Genomic DNA, 20,498 nt, shown 5'->3' on the forward strand with positions numbered 1-20,498 from the left:
GCAGGAGTTGGCAAATATGTTTGAAGTTAGCGTAAATACAACCGGAAATGATGAATGTTGTATCTGTATTTAGGCTTAAAATGAATTGTTGACTTAATGATAAACTACAGCAGGAAATACAATGAAATCTGAAATTTTTATTAGACATATTACTATGGACTTTCTTATTTTGAAATACGACACCGGAAGTTGTTTTAAATGCGTATTCGTTTATTATACGGGTCAACAACTGCTGCTTTACCAGAAAGCAGAAGGTGATAAAGTAACGTAATTTGGCGATGTGACATGTATGTCAGCCAACCTGCGTACGGTTGAAAAGTTTTCAGTGTGTGTTGTCCGCTGTTGTAAATGGTGCTGCTGTAAGGAGCGCTGCAGTCTCGTAAAAGGTGAGTTATAGTCGGAGCGGTTAACTACTTGTAGCGCATGAGAGCGAAGTTTTGGTGGAGCGGCAAGCTTCCCTACTTTGCTAGCTAGTAGCTTACCTTTTCTAGCTAGCTAAAGTAATAGAGCGTTGGCCACACCGAAATAACGAAACCAACGTAAACTCAACACCTTTTCATTCACTATAGTCACATCTGTTCAGCAACACTCGCGGCATATTTACAGTTTTAGGTTTTCAGCGAGCCGCTTTGAATGTACACTGAAGTTAGCAAGCTAAGCTATCTGTTAAACTTCCCTGTTCCGCTCGCTAGTCAAGTGCCAAGGATGTAAACATATGGCTCTATCGATACCACCGCTGTTCCCCGCTCAGTTAGACTCCTGTTTTTATTTTTTTAAACACACGCTTTGGTTCATTAGCGTGTCGTCCACGTCACATTGGTTGGTAATACAAGGCAATGCCTCAGCGATAAATTAGTCATATGTTTCTTAGAAAGTTCCAGTCAGACTGATTTGGGGGTGTGAGCTGATATTGTTTACATCAAAGAGGTTTTTGTTTTTTTAATTTTGTCATTTTCTTTGAGGAAAATTGGAATCGTAGTTTTTACTTATTTTTCGGGAATGCATGCCCCAGAGTAGTTAACAGCTCATCTGCAAAGCTCATAAAAAACTGTCTGATAAGCAGTTTCATGGTCAGATAAGGCCTGTTCCTTTGTTGTGCCAAAAACTGATTTCCAACGTTTTTTTTCATGTGTGATGTCTTTACTTATGTTGGTAAGTAGACTTAAGTGAACAGGATTTACAAAGCAGTTATATATAAAATTGAAAAATTACCTGTTCTTATGTAAGTGATAAGTGTTTTTATGTATTATTTTACCCACATTATACATTTGGCCACCTAAAATATCTTTATAGAACTATTGTTATATTTGTTGCAATTTCTGCCAGACCAATCTTGAAAAAGTCATTTTTAATGTCAATGAGACTTTTTTTTTTATAACTGAGTAAATAAAGGATATATAAAAGCCAGTCTGCCAAAAACTGATTGTGCCTACTTCATATCATTCATGAGGGATACATTTGACACATATTTCATATGTTGTAGGCCAACAAAATATTTTTAGCAGTTTAAATATAGGCAGTCACTTACCACGAATCAGTTTTTGGCAGTAGATCACTTTTTGACACAACACCTTCATTTGGTCACTATATAAGGTAACCTATATCTGGAGTTGAATGCACTTTTGAACTTGCTTTTAGTATCTTTACATTGGATCTTTCAATGTGAAGTCCAAACAGTTGTCAGTGCAAGTGAAGGAGCCCATCATTAGGGAGGAAGAAGAACAGATAAACCTATGAGAAAGGCAGATAAAACTTTAAGACTGGCCAAATCAGTGATCTGGTAAATTCTTAAAAAGAAGAAATGCATTTGGCACCTCAGCGAATGGCCTGGAAGGCCTGGGTGGAAAATCATCATGTATTACATAAATGAACTGTAATGTTGTACTACTGTATTTTAAATAAATAACAGCGGTGTATATATAATAAACAAAATTATTTAATCTGATTAGGCAAAAGCTTCATGTGTTTCAGAAGAACACAAATGAACCAGAAAACAGAGTATTTTGGTCTGTTCCAATAAAATAAAGTAGCTATTAAAGCAAAACAAAAAACCTGATAGTGTATTGTTTTTAGTGTAAAAACAGCTAGTTTGAAGTTGCTGGGGAACAGTTCCACAAATAGATAAAGGAGTAAAAAGAACATATTTTGTCTCCCCAGTAGAAAATCAATAACTCTTTAAACATAAACAAAACAGACACTCCAGTTATTCTCCAAGGGGAACAGAGAGAACATAAAGTGTGGTACTGTGTTAATGACGTGGGCAGTGAGACTCTCATATGGATCCAATGTTGTAGTGAAAACAGCTGTTCAGCAGCGTCTCTAGCCTCCATGTGTGGCTTGGGAAAAGCCCAGTGAGAGAAATGTTAATGATCACAGAGCAACGCAGGTCAGTTACTTTAATCAGCTGCATAAATCCGATGTTTGCGATTCTTGTCTTATAACGGCGTTACCTGGCTTTGGGGTAACAAACTTCAGTCACTCACAGTCCTAACATACCACTGTGTAGCAGCCCAAGCATTAGCAACATTAGCTGCCGGTTGCTCCTCCTCCACTCTCACAGGGCTCCAATTATACTTCAAACACATGAATGATTTGTGCAGCACTATTGTCGTTGGGCTTTCATGATGTCTGTCAAAACAGGGATGGGATGGGCTCTATTGACTATATATATTGACCATGTTTTCTGAATAATTATTTGGTTTTATCACCCAGGTCTAGACACTGGCATGAATGTGAATACAGAGCATTTACAACAAGGTGCAACCCACTGGTTACACTCAAGAACAGGAAGGGTGGATGCTACTAGATTAGTTGTATAGGTGCAAATGGATAAGCATAGCAAAGCATACCACAACAGCAACGTAAGAGTGTCTAAGAAATGTGATATTCTCCCATGGCCAAGTCAGCCACCTGATCTCAACCCAGTAGAGCATACTTTTCAGTTACTCTGGTCCAAAGTGAGGGCAGAGAGACCTACAGGCAAGCACAGACTGAAAGTGGCTGCAGTAAAGGCCTGACAGAGCATCTCAGAGACTAAGCACATGATGTCCATGGGTCTTAGGGTAGTCACTGACTGCTTGTTCACCCAAGTAATGAACCTCATCTTCAGTATTAGCATGCTTGTTTGTCCAAGCGTTTTACTTTTTATCCTCTGGACGTTGGAACTCTTATAAAAATACTTTTGTCAAACCCCTTGAGTTAAAGCTGAAAGTCTGCACTTGAGTCACGTCATAATTGTTTGATTTAAAGTCCACTGCTACAGTGTACAGAGGCAAAATAACATGGAATGTATTATTGTCCAACTTATGGACTTAACTCATATTATTTGTAGGATATGTTTTTTGCATTTCATTGTGTGAAAATCAGTAACGTATCTGTCATATGGCATCAGCTGATATTGTTTGCATAGTGTTGCTCGCCTGGTCCTCTTCTGTCATTATTGCTAATTGCTGTTCTTTTCGCTCTGTCTAATCTGCTGACCTGGCCTTTTTTCCTCCGATTTTCCTGGCTTCACAGGATAACCATGGCAATGTGGATCCAGGCCCAGCAGCTGCAGGGTGATGCCTTGCACCAGATGCAGGCCTTGTACGGCCAGCACTTCCCCATTGAGGTGCGGCACTACCTGGCCCAGTGGATTGAAAGCCAACTCTGGTATGCAGAATTACACCAGTCTCTTTCCAGTCCTGCCCAACTTTATTTAGATAGCACATTTAAAACGGCAGTATTAATCAACGTCATGTACATAAAATAGGGTCACACACACGATACTCAATAAATAAATACATAAATAAAAACTAACTGTAATCAGTGTGTTTCTGTGTGTGTTTATATAACAAACCAGACCTGGGTCAGTGACTGGTGTTGGTGGAGGCTGTGCATTCTATTAACAGTTTAAAAACAATGGTACTGTTCACAGGGACTCAGTGGAGTTGGATAACCCAGCAGAGGAAACCAAAGCCAAGCGGCTGTTGGATAATCTGGTGGCCGAGCTCCAAAAGAAAGCCCAGGTCCAGGGAGGAGAGGACGGCTTTCTGCTCAAGATCAAGCTAGGTCACTATGCTAGCCAGCTAAAGGTACGTGTTGGCTACAAGATTGCATGTCACTACTGGAACCTTTATCCCAACATTTCCCTCATATATTTTGTGTAAACTTGTGCTGATGTTGTTTAGTTTTTATACAAGCACATCTCCACAGCTCTGATCTAGACCCTGGGTCATGTTTATTAAACTTCAGTCTTTTCAGACACCCATCTAATACAGCTGAGGAGAAGCCCTCAGATTTTCTTGTCTACATGTGTGTTTGGGTTGCAGAACATTTCGCTTCTTTCCTGTCGGTTTGTCTTTTTTCATTAATATTAATCTAATGTTCTGATGTTTAATAGATGATTGTGTTTAAGTGCACACTGACTGTTTTCTGGCTTCTTACCTCTTAAGTTACAATGTGTATATTTCTTACTACAATACAGCATCTTTATGAAATTGGTGGGAACAACAGCTGCTTTAGTTTTAGGTTCCAAAGCCTTCTTGGAGACTATATATGGATTGCGGTCAGGAAGTTCCAGGAACAGCCCTTAAAATAATCAAAAGCATGACCTGAATAAAAGTAAAGACCTTTTTCTTCACTTCTCACCATTTTCAGTACAGCTGTGGTTTTATCTCTGTGTACAAGTCTCATCATGCCCAGTTGTCCTTGTGTCTCTGATGGCTGCTCGATGTTCTACGGTCTGTCAAAACCGTTATTCCTGAGCTTGCACTTCATTTTCGGGAAGTATTAGAAAGAATAACCTAAAAACAGCAACCATGATGGAGTTATCTGAACATATACAAATGTCCTCAACATAATCAGTACCATGGATCGCTAGTGTTAATGCTTTATACTGTGGACGCTGTCCCTTTCCTATTGGTGGAAAAATGCACCACGTCACGAGGCATTTGGTTACTGAGAAAAAGGGGAAAGTTGTGGGAGCGATGGCAAAAGTAAGAGTGGCGATATCAGCAGCGAGTTTTGAGATTTTAGAAATTTAAGAAATTTGGCATGTTTGGAATGTTGTGTAGTCATTTTTGTGTGTCAACACAATGAGACGACTATGGAATGTCAACAAAAGCAGACTGCAGTGTAAAGGCTTTCTTCAGGTAGACACAGGAGTGATACGCCCTCGTGTTTGTCAGACATGTGATGTGCTTCTCTGTCTTTTGTTGACAGGAGCGATTCCTGATTGATCTGCAAATAGTTGTGCAAAAACCACAGAGGCGTCCTCTGCATCTTAATGTAAACAGTTTTTAAAGGTGAAATAGTCAAAATGGTCAGTTATACCCTTGACCCCACATTGTCTGGATGGTAGTATCTGTATATACCTGTACATATCTTTCATCACTGATTAATAGAGAATAACTTTACCTCCATTTAAGAGATGCAGGCTTTTGAACTGAGCACAAATAACAAGCTAGCTGGTGTCTTTCCTGTTTAGTCCGGAGGACGCTGCAGCCGTGTTTGTCAGTAAGAACATCAGAATTCATTTTGGCTGACCTCAGAACAGTTTCCCACTTTGCCTCAGTCCATTTTAAATGAACTTTGGTCCAGACAAGAGAGCAGAGTGTCTGCATCATGTTCACATATGACTACTTCTTATCTGATTTGTGGATGGCAGAGTGAGCTGTGTTCAAGCTCTGATTTCTGGAAGTCTTCCTGAAACCATGCACCGATTTCCATGACAGAAGCACGCCTGTTTTTAATGCAATGCTTGAAATTCAATTCAATATTGAGTTTCAGCCTTGACCCTTGCACACAGAGATTTCTCCAGAGTCTATTTGAATCTTTTGATATCATCACTGTAGATTATGAAGACTTTGATAGCACTATATATATGTGTGTGTGTGTGTGTGTGTATGCTGCATTTGCTCGTTATGTGAGCTCATTTAAAAGCTGAAGCAGAAAAAGTTGTGACACCTGTTATCTCTGACTCGAGCGTCAGGTTTTGTCAAACCAGTTAATTCAAAGAAGACTTGCATGTGTTGTTCTCAGAATGAAAGATGTGTATAATAACTATTGTAATAAACTCAATTTGGGTTTATGCATATAACATTAAATTACATCAACGATCACATAAAGAGGCTTTATGCTGTTAGGTGAAGACCCAACAGGAGAAAACCTAATCAGTCACAAAGTCTGTTTCAGAAAGCACTTTGTGACCTGCTGAGACACTTTCACAGGAAGAGTCCTCCAGCAGAGCCAGGCCCAGGGAAGGGCAGCTATCTGCCACGACCATGAAGGGTTGAAGGAGGTTGAACTTGCATTAGTTTGTTGAGTTTGTATGCTTGACTCTGTGTCTGGAGTTTTTTGTTTTGTTTTTGGTGGGTTTTTAATGTGTAGTTAAAAGATTTTGGATCTTTTATGCTTTGGAAATAAAATATTTAAACGATAATGTCAAAAATCAAGCCTGTATTACTTTAATATAAGCAAAGGCATGAATCAACTACACATAAAGAACGTTGCATCCTGATGTGATTAAAGTGTGTGTGTCTGTTTTGTAGAGTACCTATGATCGTTGTCCTTTGGAACTGGTCCGCTGCATTAAACACATCCTGCAGTCAGAGCAGAGGCTCGTTCAAGAAGCTACAAATGTAAGTCGAAGAAATTGCTGCGTTAATACTGCAGAAATCAGGGTTGTGGGTAGGTTAGGAACCATACATAACAGCTACAGCTTTTGTCTATCTGGCCTGTTGCAGCTTGCTAGGCTGCATATACCAACAACTCGGAGCACAAGAAGAAACAAGTCCTCCTGAGTAGTAAGAGGATATGTATCCCCATTTGTTCTAGATATAGGGGCAGGTTGATAACCACGGTGGAGCCCAGAGGGAGCAGGAGGATGGGAGAAGCTCAAAGTCTGGAGTGCCTAACCTCAGTCTTTAAACCAGCATGTTTGAAGTTACCAGGTTAATGCACAGTTCAGTTGCCAACTAATAATATGTGAAAGCGCTTCTCGCTTTGTTTTGGTCATTAGTATGTTCAAGATGGAAATCACCCCAAAAGACAGAGCAGAATGATACATGTGCAGTAGGGCTGCCACGATTGGTCGACTAGTCACGATTACGTCGACTATCAAAATCGTCGACGACTAATTTAATAGTCGATGCATCGTTTGAAGCTTTGTAAGATCCCAAAAGACGCAGGAATAAGTAGTAGGATTTAAGAGTGTAATAACGGACTGAAACAGAAGATGGCAGCACTGCATGTACAAGGATGCCAGCTGCCGTTAAACCCAGAAGAAGAAGAAACTGTGTCCCAGAATTCATAGCGCGGCCCTGCTCAGTTTCCAACAATGGCGGCAGCTAGTTAGTTTTAATATCTTATTATTCTTTCTGGGTCACAAAATAAACGTTTAACATATTTTCAGGCGAGAATGTAACTGTGCAAACCTCAAATATCTGCTCAGTTTATCAAGACACCACATATTTTCAAAAGTGCTCCGACGTTTTCGGAGACGTCTGTTACCCACTAGCTCGATAGCGAGCCGGGGGCAAGCCTCACTAGAGCCCGTGAGAACAGCGGACTCCCGGCAAATTGTTTTCAAACCCACCGCCGTCTTTCACTACTCAGGTTAAACATGATATATGAGTCACTCAGATAACTTAAAAATGTTATTGTTTGGCTTTTTTCAGTATTTTATTTGTTCCTGAGTAAATCGGTTTGGCTGAGATTAAAGTTATAGTTTTTACACAGCTGAATAAACGTCAAGCAGACAGCTGATTATCAGAAGTGTGAGATGCTCGAGAATATACTCCGATGTCCCGTTATATTTTAGATAACAAGGAGTTTATTAAACTTCACCGAAACAATCTGCAAATTTCATTTAAATTTAATAAACTATCATCTTGTTTTTATTTTTAGTTAGCACCTTAAACACTTAAAGCTGTAAGCTAATGATAGTTATATAAGAGCAGATGCTGCTGGTGCAATAAGCTGTACGTTTTACGTTCAATGGATGATGATCTGATTAGTCGACTAATCGCAAAAATAATCGGTGACTAGTCGACTATCAAAATAATCGTTTGTGGCAGCCCTAATGTGCAGACAGTTTTGACTGTGATATGAAAGCTTGACAGTCCACGGGTCGATTGATCCGATTAAAAAGGTGTTTTCAGTTTGAAGCATACTTCCCCAAAAAAATACAGAGGAGGACAGAGTGCAGAAACATCTGTATGTGCACTTACTCTGCAGGAGTAACATTAAAGTAATATGTAGAGCAATAAACAATAGCATCATTATATTTCATGCAAAATAAATAAATAGGAAATTTATGGGGAAAGGTTTGTAGTTGGTACATACAGTTTCACCAGAAAGCACGCCATCCCACATCCCCCCACACACCCCACTCAATGTGTCTTCCTTGCAGGTGTTCATATTCAGTTGCCTTTAGTTATTGTCATACACAGAAGGTGTAAATAAGAGTTTTGGGAGCAGATTTTGTCCTGATTTTGTTTTAAGCCCTCATCATCTGTTTGGTGTCTAGGCCAGCAGTGGAAGTGGGAGCCAGGCCATGGACACGCTATCACAGCGCCACCAGCAGATCAACCAGGCCTTTGAGGAGCTCCGACTAGCCACACAGGAAACTGAGAATGAACTGAGAAAGCTGCAGCAGAGCCAGGAGTACTTCATCATCCAGTACCAGGAGAACATGCGCATTCAAGGTAAACAGGAGAGAGAGAAACACAAGTGGTAAGATAGTAGAAGCAAATAAGCCCACCAGTACAACCAGAACCATTTTTAGATTTGAATCTATTCTTTAAATTCTGCTGGTTTTCCCACCAGAACACAACAACCTGTAAATGTTTGCATCACACTCGGAGCTCTTTCTCCCTATCCCTGTCTCTCTCTTTAGACAATATGCACAAAAAGTTAATTTACTGAAGACAAAAGAAAACTACAACCACATTTCTCAATCAAACAAACAGCATATCAGATGTTTAAACGGAGAAAATGTGTAATTTAAAAAAAATATCAGTTCATTTTAATTAGATTCTTTGGACTTGAACCTAACCTGCTCCGGAGCAGCTATGACCTTTACTGGACGATCGCTCTGACCTGCGTGAATAACAGGAGGGCCCAAAGTCTATGTCTTTCACATCAGTGATAAATTTTATTATTCTAGTTCTAAAATTTAATATATGATCCTAAAACAGGACACCTACAGTGTACTTGCTGACCTCATATTAAATTTGTGCTAAGCTGAAATTCTTAAAGTTGAGAGAATAAAAACTAAAACTGTCCCCAAGTTTCGCTTTAAAATCAGATCTTGGAAGCGTCACGACAAAAAACCTGTCAAAAATAGTCCTCAGTGTAAAATTGTAAAGACTTTCATATCTCATCATCTACAGCAGGGCTGTCAGGATTTACACTGCGAACCACATACAGCTCGATTTGATCTGAAGCGGGCCGGACTCGTGACTCTGTTTTCTGTCAGTGTAAAGAACTCACATATTTAACTGTTTTTCTACATGATGAAGGTAAATCTGCTGTGACAAAGAAGGAAATCTGTCAGCACGACTGTCCAGTTTTGTTTTGTTTTTTGTAGTTGTAAAAAAACTGAAATTTAAATAGAAACCTTTCTCTTTTTCACAAAGTTACAGAGTTTTTATTAGAGACAGAGCTAAGTGTTGCAATTTGGCATTATTTTGTGAAAGTTGAAATTTCTTCGGTGTTGAATAGCAGAAATTAGCCTTTCTTGTCAGAGGTACCGTATTTTGTGGACCATAAGGCGCATTAAGCAAAACAAAACAGTCAGATAAGTCAAACTTTCCTCAACTCATTCTTCTTGCTTCCTCCACTTCCTGTACCATTGATTCATTAATGCTGAATTCTCTGCAGCTGCTCTATTCCCATGTTGTTGCAGTATATTAATGACTAACCTCGTATTGTGGATGGATTATCTCAGTTGTTCTCCTGACTGAAGTTTGGTCCGTTTACAGCATCCTGCCATGCGATTGCATTTGTCCCTAACCATCAGGAACCTTCATGTTAACTTTTATCCAGTGGAAAAAAGTTAGCATTCATCTTCCAGCTTCACTGTGTTTATGCTAACATAGCTGTGTCGCTAGCGATCACGTAGCACATCATTATATACCAGCTAGCCCAACTTCAGTAACCCTACAAACGTCACTGCTGTTTAGTTTCCTGTCTTCATTTATGTTGGAAGTGATAGCAGAGCTGTACGTTTGAATTGTTTCAGAAATCTCTCAGTCAGAACATGCTATATCATGTTTAGGTGGAAACTAGCGAGCTAACTTCCTGCTAACTTCTAACTCTGTTAAATGTAATAAATTCTGTTTTCATGGATGCCTGGATGTTAAACGTAATTGTTACACCTGGTAAAGCAGCAACGCTGATCATTTTATTAAAGATGAAAGAATTTAGACAGTTTTTAACTCTCAGTGATGCTGCAGTGTTCGTTTGACTTTGGGACCTGAAATTTACAGAGTTTAGGACCCAGATTCCTCCGCTCCTGACTACGATAGCCGTAATGCTCCAACAATCCATCAAGCGGTGCGGCTTCATAGCTTACCAAAGTCGTACTAAAACATTTTTGGCAGATTTTTGAGCGCCGTGTACCACGTAAAATCGGTTCAAGGTCAGTAAGCACAACCAGAATTAATATACAGGTCCTTCTCAAAAAATTAGCATATTGTGATAAAGTTCATTATTTCCTGTAATGTACTGATAAACATTAGACTTTTATATATTTTAGATTCATTGCACACAACTGAAGTAGTTCAAGCCTTTCAATGTTTTAATATTGATGATTTTGGCATACATAACTCATGAAAACCCAAAATTCCTATCTCAAAAAATTAGCATATTTCATCCGACCAATAAAAGAAAAGTGTTTTTAATACAAAAAAAGTCAACCTTCAAATAATTATGTTCAGTTATGCACTCAATACTTGGTCGGGAATCCTTTTGCAGAAATGACTGCTTCAATGCGGCGTGGCATGGAGGCAATCAGCCTGTGGCACTGCTGAGGTGTTATGGAGGCCCAGGATGCTTCGATAGCGGCCTTAAGCTCATCCAGAGTGTTGGGTCTTGCGTCTCTCAACTTTCTCTTCACAATATCCCACAGATTCTCTATGGGGTTCAGGTCAGGAGAGTTGGCAGGCCAATTGAGCACAGTAATACCATGGTCAGTAAACCATTTACAGTGGTTTTGGCACTGTGAGCAGGTGCCAGGTCGTGCTGAAAAATGAAATCTTCATCTCCATAAAGCTTTTCAGCAGATGGAAGCATGAAGTGCTCCAAAATCTCCTGATAGCTAGCTGCATTGACCCTGCCCTTGATAAAACACAGTGGACCAACACCGGCAGCTGACATGGCACCCCAGACCATCACTGACTGTGGGTACTTGACACTGGACTTCAGGCATTTTGGCATTTCCCTCTCCCCAGTCTTCCTCCAGACTCTGACACCTTGATTTCCGAATGACATGCAAAAGTTGCTTTCATCCGAAAAAAGTACTTTGGACCACTGAGCAACAGTCCAGTGCTGCTTCTCTGTAGCCCAGGTCAGGCGCTTCTGCCGCTGTTTCTGGTTCAAAAGTGGCTTGACCTGGGGAATGCAGCACCTGTAGCCCATTTCCTGCACACGCCTGTACACGGTGGCTCTGGAAGTTTCTACTCCAGACTCAGTCCACTTCTTCCGCAGGTCCCCCAAGGTCTGGAATCGGTTCTTCTCCACAATCTTCCTCAGGGTCCGGTCACCTCTTCTCGTTGTGCAGCGTTTTCTGCCACACTTTTTCCTTCCCACAGACTTCCCACTGAGGTGCCTTGATACAGCACTCTGGGAACAGCCTATTCGTTCAGAAATTTCTTTCTGTGTCTTACCCTCTTGCTTGAGGGTGTCAGTGATGGCCTTCTGGACAGCAGTCAGGTCGGCAGTCTTACCCATGATTGCGGTTTTGAGTGATGAACCAGGCTGGGAGTTTTTAAAAGCCTCAGGAATCTTTTGCAGGTGTTTAGAGTTAATTCGTTGATTCAGATGGTTAGGTTAATAGCTCGTTTAGAGAACCTTTTCATGATATGCTAATTTTTTGAGATAGGAATTTTGGGTTTTCATGAGTTATGTATGCCAAAATCATCAATATTAAAACAATGAAAGGCTTGAACTACTTCAGTTGTGTGTAATGAATCTAAAATATATGAAAGTCTAATGTTTATCAGTATATTACAGGAAATAATGAACTTTATCACAATATGCTAATTTTTTGAGAAGGACCTGTATAAGGTGCACTATCGATTTTTCAGAAAATTAACGGATTTTAAGTGCGCCTTATAGTGCGGAAAATATGGTAATTTGGGGGGGAAAGAAACCGCGACCGACAACACTGCACACAGCTGTGGATTGGTACGTATTAAGCAAGTAAATAATGCAGAAAAAGAGATTTTTGATGGAAATTAAAACAAACTGAGAGAGCGAGAGCTGTGCAGGAATTTCTTGAGCTGAAAGGAAGACAGCCAAGGTAAGAATGAATTCATTACAGTGGGTTTCAAAGGCAAAATGAGGCTTTGGTCTTCTTTGGCTGCTGGTTCAGTGAATTTTGGTCATTGTGATGAAATCTGCAGTTTCAGAATCTGTGAGATGTCGGCTCTCAGAGCCTGACTGCATGGTCATGTACACCTTGCCGCGCTTTGCGTTTACATCTTCTTGTGGAATCTGTACCTGCTCTTTAATCATTTGCTGGTTTAGCTGTTTGGTGGTTGTTGACATGGTTTTGTGGGCTTTTAGCTGAGATCCTGATGTTTCTGTGGATATCACACATGTCTATATTGGAATAACAGATCTGACGGTACATCCTGTTAAACCACATGTTCTCCCTCTCGCCTCGCTATCGGTGGCATTGGGTTCCAACAAGTTAATTGTTTAATTACTTTGTGTGGTATGAATGTTTCATAAGACATGGGACAAGACTCGGAGGCCCATCTGCATCTAAAGCAGCGGTCCCCAACCTTTTTTGCACCACGGACCGGTTTATGTCTAACAATATTTTAACGGACCGGCCTTTAAGGTGTCGCGGATAAATACGACAAAATAAAACTAGTACCGGTACCAACAAAAGAAGATTTATTCGTGACACACGGGAAAAGACCCAGGGAAACCGAGTTAACGATAAAAATGATAAAAAACCCAAAAAAACCCCCAAAACAACAACGATAAAAACCCTGAAAAACGTAAATTTCATATCTGAGCCTCGACTCTCTACCAAACGACTCTTTCCATGGCCCGATGGTTGGGGACCGCTGATCTAAAGGTCAAAGGTCACTCTTTCGAGGATGCCAATGTTCACATTTTGGACAGAGAATACAGATGGTTTGAAAGAGGAGTGAAAGAAGCATCTATGTCCACTGTGAACGACCTTCTTTGAACAGAGGCGGAGCTTTCCTGACCTCAGGAAATCACATGATAGGGTGGGGCTAGGTTTCCCAATGAGCTCACCTGGAACCCTGGCTGATTGTGACCTACACCCGTTTTCACACCTTGGCTCATGTGATTAGATAGAGGATCATTAGGGGGTCCATGTCCCTCTTGGTGGGGGGACACTCCCACAGGGTTTAAATCTGGGACTCTCCACCATTTGACCCAAGAACTGAAGAAGCTTCTCGGATGAGAGGTGAAACGCCTTCAAGCAACTTAAAGAAGTCCAGACGCTTTTCTTTCCAAGCTCCTTAGGTCATAAGGGAGGTGTTTATCGCTATGTTATCACCCACACAGTATCCATTATCACAGAAATGCAGCCAGATGCTGCTCATTTTACATTTTCGCTCGTTTCTTCACTTTTTCCGACACGCTAGCATTTAAATCTGGCTCTCTGTGTCCCTGGCCCGTACCACTACACTTGCTTTCTTGAAATGTCTGCCACCTTTCCTTCTTTCACATAATGGTATGATCCTAGTCTGTCTTTGCGTGTGATTGGCTGCATGGTGTGCCCATAAAAATGAAGTCCCATCCCTGTTTGCATGGTTTCTTAGCAGGGCTGAAGATGAGGTTCTGACATCACATACCGTATATTAAAAATGGACATATAAGATTATCTCGCAGGCCGGACGTCTGACAGCCCTGATCTACAGTAATAATTAGAGATGGACTGATCCGATGTTACGTATCGGTATCGGTCCGATACTGACCTAAATTACTGGATGTAATCCGATCCGAAGTATCACAAAATCACCTCACAAAACGTGCTACTTGGCGTAACCCAGCTCGGCGCATCGGAGCAGTATGTGTCACGTGATAGAGCGGCTGTTGTCTGCGAGACCTGTTGGTGGTCTGTTGGAGCATTTGGAGCCTCGCTACATGCTTCCTAACCGCGGCATTTCATCTCGGCGAAAACTATCCCAGAGAAGTAAAGCAAGTGTGTAAATTCATCCCTGAATGTTTGCATAGTATTTCCATGTTAAGCTTAACAACTGATATATGGAGCCACAGCTGGACTGGCCATCGGAGTTCCATATTGAGGTGAAAAGGAAGCGATTTGTCCCGTACTTCAGCTAGAATTAAAAAATAGACACAAAGCAGGAGTTATTCTGTCTTTGCTGCGCAGTTGCATCTACTTCTCTCATTCTCTCCCCCTCCCTCTCCTGTTATTACTTCAAACATGAAACTGATCAATGATCAGCTGATTGGCTTTTCTGCCGCAAGTCCCGTCTTTCTTGTTTGTTTATCGCCCACTTTGCACTAGAAAGAGGAGACCAGCAGATAAACAACAGCAGCGCGTTTAAGCTTGATCAGCTGTTGTTAGAATTTATTTAATATTAATTTCTAGTATCAGCTGATGTTTGCTGGAGCCACAGCTGTGGTGAAACATGTGTGAAACATGAAGATGAAACCAGGAGATGTCCTTACTGAATCATCAGAGCTGAACAGGTGATGGAGAAACAGGTTTACCTTTTAGGTGACATGAATGAGTTGAAGTTATGAACTGTTTCTGAGAGACAAATAACACCAGGATCCTTTTCTATGTAGCTGACAGCTGGTAACTGTGCAGGGGCGGGTCAAGTTTTGTCGGGAGCCAGGTAGGGCATTAACAGGGAGAGGGGGGGACAAGGAAATACTTTTCTTTGTTATGTCATTTAAAAGCTTTGAATAAATAATTATCTGAATCTTACAACAAAAGTGGTCATCTGATTAAATGTATAGAAGTCCATTACTGTATATAGTAACTGTTAAGTCTAATATACCCTAGTAAGCTATAGTACTTTTTCCTTTGGGAAGGTACCATCTGTGCAGTCTGCAGTTCTGTTGAAGAAAGATGTTGAATCTATTTAATTTTTGTAGAAAAATAATTGATTTCTGTGCATTTGTTTTACACTTGCATTAAATTAAAGTTGATTACATTGATTAAGGGCGGGGGGGGGTGGTTCCCTAATATTTTTGCTGGGAGTTGGCAACCCTATTAGTTAGGTAGGTAAGTACTCTTTAAAATACCAGAATAGGGAGGATGGTGTAGGTTTAAATTTATTAGATTGATCAGTGTTGCTGAACTATAAAATGTTTTGGGTGCAGTGTATTTTTTGCATACAGGTATAACAGAATAGCTTCAGTCTCTTGTTTTTTAAAACTTGAGTATGAACTTATACAAAATGCAGCAAGATATTTATAAAAAATAGTTTTATTGATTACAAAATATATCGGATTCATATCGGTATCGGCAGATATCCAAATTTATGATATCGGTATCGGACATTAAAAAGTGGTATTGTGCCATCTCTAGTAATAATATTGTCAAAAGACTCATGATTTGGCTCAGGTGCTAGAACAGGTTGTCTACCAATCAGACGGGTGGTGGATCTTCAGACAGCATTGAATTAAAAACAGACATGATTCTGTCATAAAACTGTCATGCACTCAGGAACACTTGCAGAAGATTGCAGAACATTTGCACACATTCAATGATGGATACATTGAAGTATCTTGCCTAAGGATATTATAGGATATTAGATACACAGACTGAAGCAGCCAGGAGTTGAACCACCAACCTTTGATTAGTAGATGAGCTGCTCTACTGAGGCCTTTGAAATAAAGGCGGGAGGGACAATACTAAACCACATACTGCAGCTATTCCAGCAGCACAGCTTCATAGAAGAGTGCAGGTGTTGAACTGCCTGCAGTCCAGACCTTTGACTGACCCGAAACATGTGATACACCATGAAATGAAAAATATGGCAAAGCAGCGAAAATCCTCTGTCAGAGAAGAAAGGGACAACAGTCCTCTCTCTAAAGTCCAGCGTGGTTTTTGGTGGTTTGTTTTGTTTTTTCAAATTCAAAATGAGCTAATTTTTTTCATAGATTTGCTCAGTTGAAACATTTGATTTATATTCTTTATTCTATTTGTAATAAAATGTGGATTTAGATTTCCAAAACATTGCATTCTGTTTTTATTTAAATTTTATAAAGTGTCCTAACATTTGTTCTATGATTTGTGGTTATAAATTGACTTAAATCTTAATCAGCTCTCAGTGACTAAGTAGCAGCAGGTTTATGGAAACAGATGCTGCGTCACACAGACATTTGTACGGAGCAAAGCTGTATGTGTTGATTAATTGTGATCGTGTTTAAAATCTCCTACGTCTTGCTTTGTTAGCCCAGCTGAGCAGCTTGTCTTCACTGCCTCCAACTGAGCGCACCCAGCGGGAAACAACCCTGCAGAGCAAGCGAGCCACTGTGGAGGCCTGGCTCGCCAGAGAGGCCAGCACACTACAGAAATACAGGCTTGTATGGAGACACATCGCACATACACTTCAGAATGGGTATCAGAAGATCTCTCTCTCTCTCCCCCTCCCTCCCTCCATTTCGTGTTGCTCTTGGTATCTAATCAGCCAATCATTTGGCAGCAGCTCAGTGCATTTAGTTGTGTAAGCTAGGGTCGTGCTGTGTCACATCCACGATAATGCCAGTATAAAAATACCCCTGATATAAAATGTTATACCATGATATCGTTGATAGATCTAGTGGTGCAAGGAGACGAGCTGGGGCGCGTCTGAAAGAGCTGCAGCAGCCACATGTCAGCCTGCAGTGACTTTTACTACCTAAAACAGCTTCTGCTTCAGCAGCCTGTAACAAAGCACAAAAAACACATGCAGATAAAATACAGTTGATACTTGACCAAATTCAGCTTCTTTTTTTTTTGAGTTTCTATACAGGTTGTGTAAGTGCTGTGATAATCTCTACAGTTAAAAAATAACAACAATGAAAAGAATGCTGTCTCTGGTTTGAAGATGACTCCCACGGCCCATTCACAGCGTACTGCTGTCAGATCTCTGCTTAGATCTGACCACGTGCGCTCAGCGCTATCATACTCCTCAACCATTGTGGGCTAGAAGGAAAACTCCAGTGTTCCTGAAACGAACAATTATCTTTTAAATTTTAAGCCAAAATTACAAAATAACTCCATTAGGCCTGTATGACTCTACATCAATAAATATCAGCCTAATACAATTTATAAGGCAAAAACAGAGTTTATACAGTTTTACGATGCTTGAAAGTCAAGACCACCTTTGGCTGCCAGTAGCAAAGCACCTAAAGAACTGTTTGTTATATGTAGAGACAACACTCGTTCATCATGTTAGGAGTGTTTTTGAATGATGCAGATAAGTGAAAAAACAGTCTAAAGAACACATTTGAAAGCTTTCAGATTGTTTGAGAATTGTTTAAAGACCTTTCAAAGTCTGCCTCCTAATAAGCTAAACAGGGGAATAATGAAGGGTCAAGCTTTTTGCACACAACTATAAAAGACACATTGGTGCCATGTTAATCTGTAATTTACAGAGTTATATTTTTCATATGCACCTGTTTCTCAGTGTGTGGCTGTACTTTGGCAGGACCTGGCAGAACAGCACCAGAAGACCTTGGGCCTGCTGAGGAAACAGCAGACTGTGATCCTGGATGAGGAGCTCATTCAGTGGAAGAGGAGGCAACAGCTGGCTGGCAATGGGGGTCCTAATGAGGGGGGGCTGGATGTTCTGCAGTCCTGGTAATTGTTGTTTTACATTGATGAATTAAAAATATAATTTTACCAAGTCCAACAGCTGTTTTTGTAATAGTGTAAACATGTGGAGAGTTGTTGTTCAGTAAAGACAGTGATTAGGACATAACACACGAGTAGAAACTTCGTTCAGTGTTTTGGAAAAGGATTTTCCCCCTTTTTGCTTTGTTTGTTTATTTTTAGTTTTATGCATATTTGTCACATAAATGTTTCAGGTCATCAAACAAATGTTGATGTTAGACCAATATAATCAGATATATATCAGAAAATAAGTAAGTACAAAATAGAGATGATTTGATTTCTTAAGGGAAAGCCGTTATCCAAACTGACCTGACCCTGTAGGAAAAGAGTAGCTGGCACTTTAAAACTAATAACTGGTTGTGCCAGCCTCTGCAGCAAGATCTGCAGTTAAGCGTCTGTGCTGACTGGCAATTAACCTTTCACATCTCTGTGGAGGAGTTTTGAGACACTCTTCTGTGCAGAGTTATTTTAATACAGACACACTGGAGGGTTTCTTCAGCATGAACAGCTGAATGGTTCATGCTAAAGCATCTTGGTCGTATTTGAGACTGGATTTTATTTATTAGGCCACTCTAACTTGTGCGCAGTCTCTTATTGTTGAATCATGAGCTCTAACCTTCACTGAGACCAGTGAGTCCTGCCGTTCTTTAGATGATGTTCTTCTGTACCCTCCTGGATAAGTCATTGGTGTGCTCTTGAAGTCTTTTTGGTGAGCCAACCATTCCTGGGAATGTTTACACCTGCTGCAAGTTTTCTCCATGTGTGGATAATGGCTCTATCCATGGTTCAGTGAAGTACCAGAGCCTTAGAGACGACTTCTTTTACTCTTTCCAGACTCATAGATTGGCTCTCATCTGTTTCTTTGGATCGTGGTGTGACGTGTTGCTTTCTGAGATATTTTACCCTGTTTCATTTTGTCAGGCAGGTTTTTTAGGTCATCATGATATAAAAAAGACACTCTGTCCATCTCTACATGTTGCTCTCTAGTGCATCTGTTGGAGTGTGACTGTTAAAGCACTTAAACGTAGAAACAAGTGCTTGCATGGGTGAATGTTGTGCAAAGCTCTTTGAGGGCTCAGGCAGAGTAGAATATGTTTTATGAGATTCTGTATATTTACCATTTACAGTTACAAATAAATCTGTGAATCAACAAAAACGTATGTATGAATACAGGACAGTCTGGGCAGTGAGGTTCCAGACTTGTTTCTGTCTTTTTACACATTTATCATGAAAGAAACTGAGACTTACTGTTGAAATTGATCTCATTTTTCTGATATTACAAATATCTGTTAAATGTTATGATAAATGCCTTTACGCTGATGTAAAGGACAGTATCAGCGGTTCGGCCCACTCGATGTATGTGGCCGGTGATCACTGGTGATCCTTCTGTTTCCTCGTTGCTCAGGTGTGAGAAGCTGGCTGATCTGATCTGGCAGAACCGACAGCAGATCCGACGATGTGAACATCTCACCCAGCAGCTTCCTCTGCCAGGGCCCATGGTAGAGCTGCTGAGCAAACTGAATGCTGACATCACTGACATCATCTCTGCCCTGGTTACCAGGTGAGGAAAAATTCAAACCTGATTAGAGAGGCTCCATCCTCTTCAGATGTGGTCAGGAGAAACTTAAGAGCTTGATGTGGTGAAAATTGTAAGCTTTCATTTAACAGTATGAGGTGGAGACTTGGCGTTACAGACTCTTAACACCACTTTGAAACTAATTAAAATAAAATAAAAAAAATATGTCCAAGTATACTGTGTAAATAATGTTTGCAGAGAGCTGTCCATGGAGAAAAAGGCTGGTAGGCAAGATGAAGCAATGGTAAATGGACTGTTTCTTCTGTAGTGGTGTTCTACTCTGAGCACTCTACACTGTTTCTCAGCGCTTCCTAGCTAACATTCATACGCCGGTGTTTGCATCGGAGAGCAACATGGGGTTAGCATCTTGCCCAAAGATATTTGGCATGCAGACTGGAGTAGACTGGGATCGTACCACCAGCCTTCCATTTAGTGGGTGACCTGGAAGAATATTAGTTGGCTCACAGGTGTAGAAAGGCAGTTTGACAGAGAGGTCCTGGATGGAAAAGATGTACAACAGGATGTCTGAAGCTAATGATCTAGAAACTGAAAATGATAACAACAAAGAATCCTAACAGTGAGGGATCCACACAAGGGTAAAACATCTGCTGACTACTGGAGAGTTATACGTGTCTCTCCACAACATGTGTCAGATAGCGTAGGGTCCACCTGTGAAAGTGTTAGCTTCACACTGCTGGCCAGTCAACCACACATACTGATGGTTGACAAGACTCAGCGCTGCGATAGACATGCCAATCCCAGCCAACGTCAGCTTCAGTAAGGAGCTGGGTAAAAGAGTACTGAGGCTGAAAGACCTGAAGCAGAGTAAAGCCCAGAGCGGTCGTCGTGTTCAGAGGAGCGTTACGAGCCTTAAGG

The 20,498-nt window shown here is 40.7% G+C and overlaps 1 protein-coding gene across 1 annotated transcript in view; it reads left to right on the plus strand.

Moving 5' to 3' along the window:
* The first annotated feature begins 224 nt into the window (after positions 1-224).
* Positions 225-20,498, plus strand: part of LOC134632920 (signal transducer and activator of transcription 5B-like) — a 33,110-nt gene continuing 12,836 nt past the window's right edge. The window contains exons 1-8 of the mRNA XM_063481797.1: positions 225-386; positions 3,517-3,651; positions 3,917-4,073; positions 6,531-6,620; positions 8,510-8,687; positions 16,625-16,755; positions 17,862-18,013; positions 19,452-19,607. Coding sequence (XP_063337867.1) covers positions 3,524-3,651; positions 3,917-4,073; positions 6,531-6,620; positions 8,510-8,687; positions 16,625-16,755; positions 17,862-18,013; positions 19,452-19,607 — 992 coding nt within the window. The 5' untranslated portion in view covers positions 225-386; positions 3,517-3,523. The remainder of the gene's footprint in view (positions 387-3,516; positions 3,652-3,916; positions 4,074-6,530; positions 6,621-8,509; positions 8,688-16,624; positions 16,756-17,861; positions 18,014-19,451; positions 19,608-20,498) is intronic.

The sequence above is a fragment of the Pelmatolapia mariae genome, linkage group LG8, assembly GCF_036321145.2.
Source record: "Pelmatolapia mariae isolate MD_Pm_ZW linkage group LG8, Pm_UMD_F_2, whole genome shotgun sequence".
Lineage (NCBI taxonomy): Eukaryota > Metazoa > Chordata > Actinopteri > Cichliformes > Cichlidae > Pelmatolapia > Pelmatolapia mariae.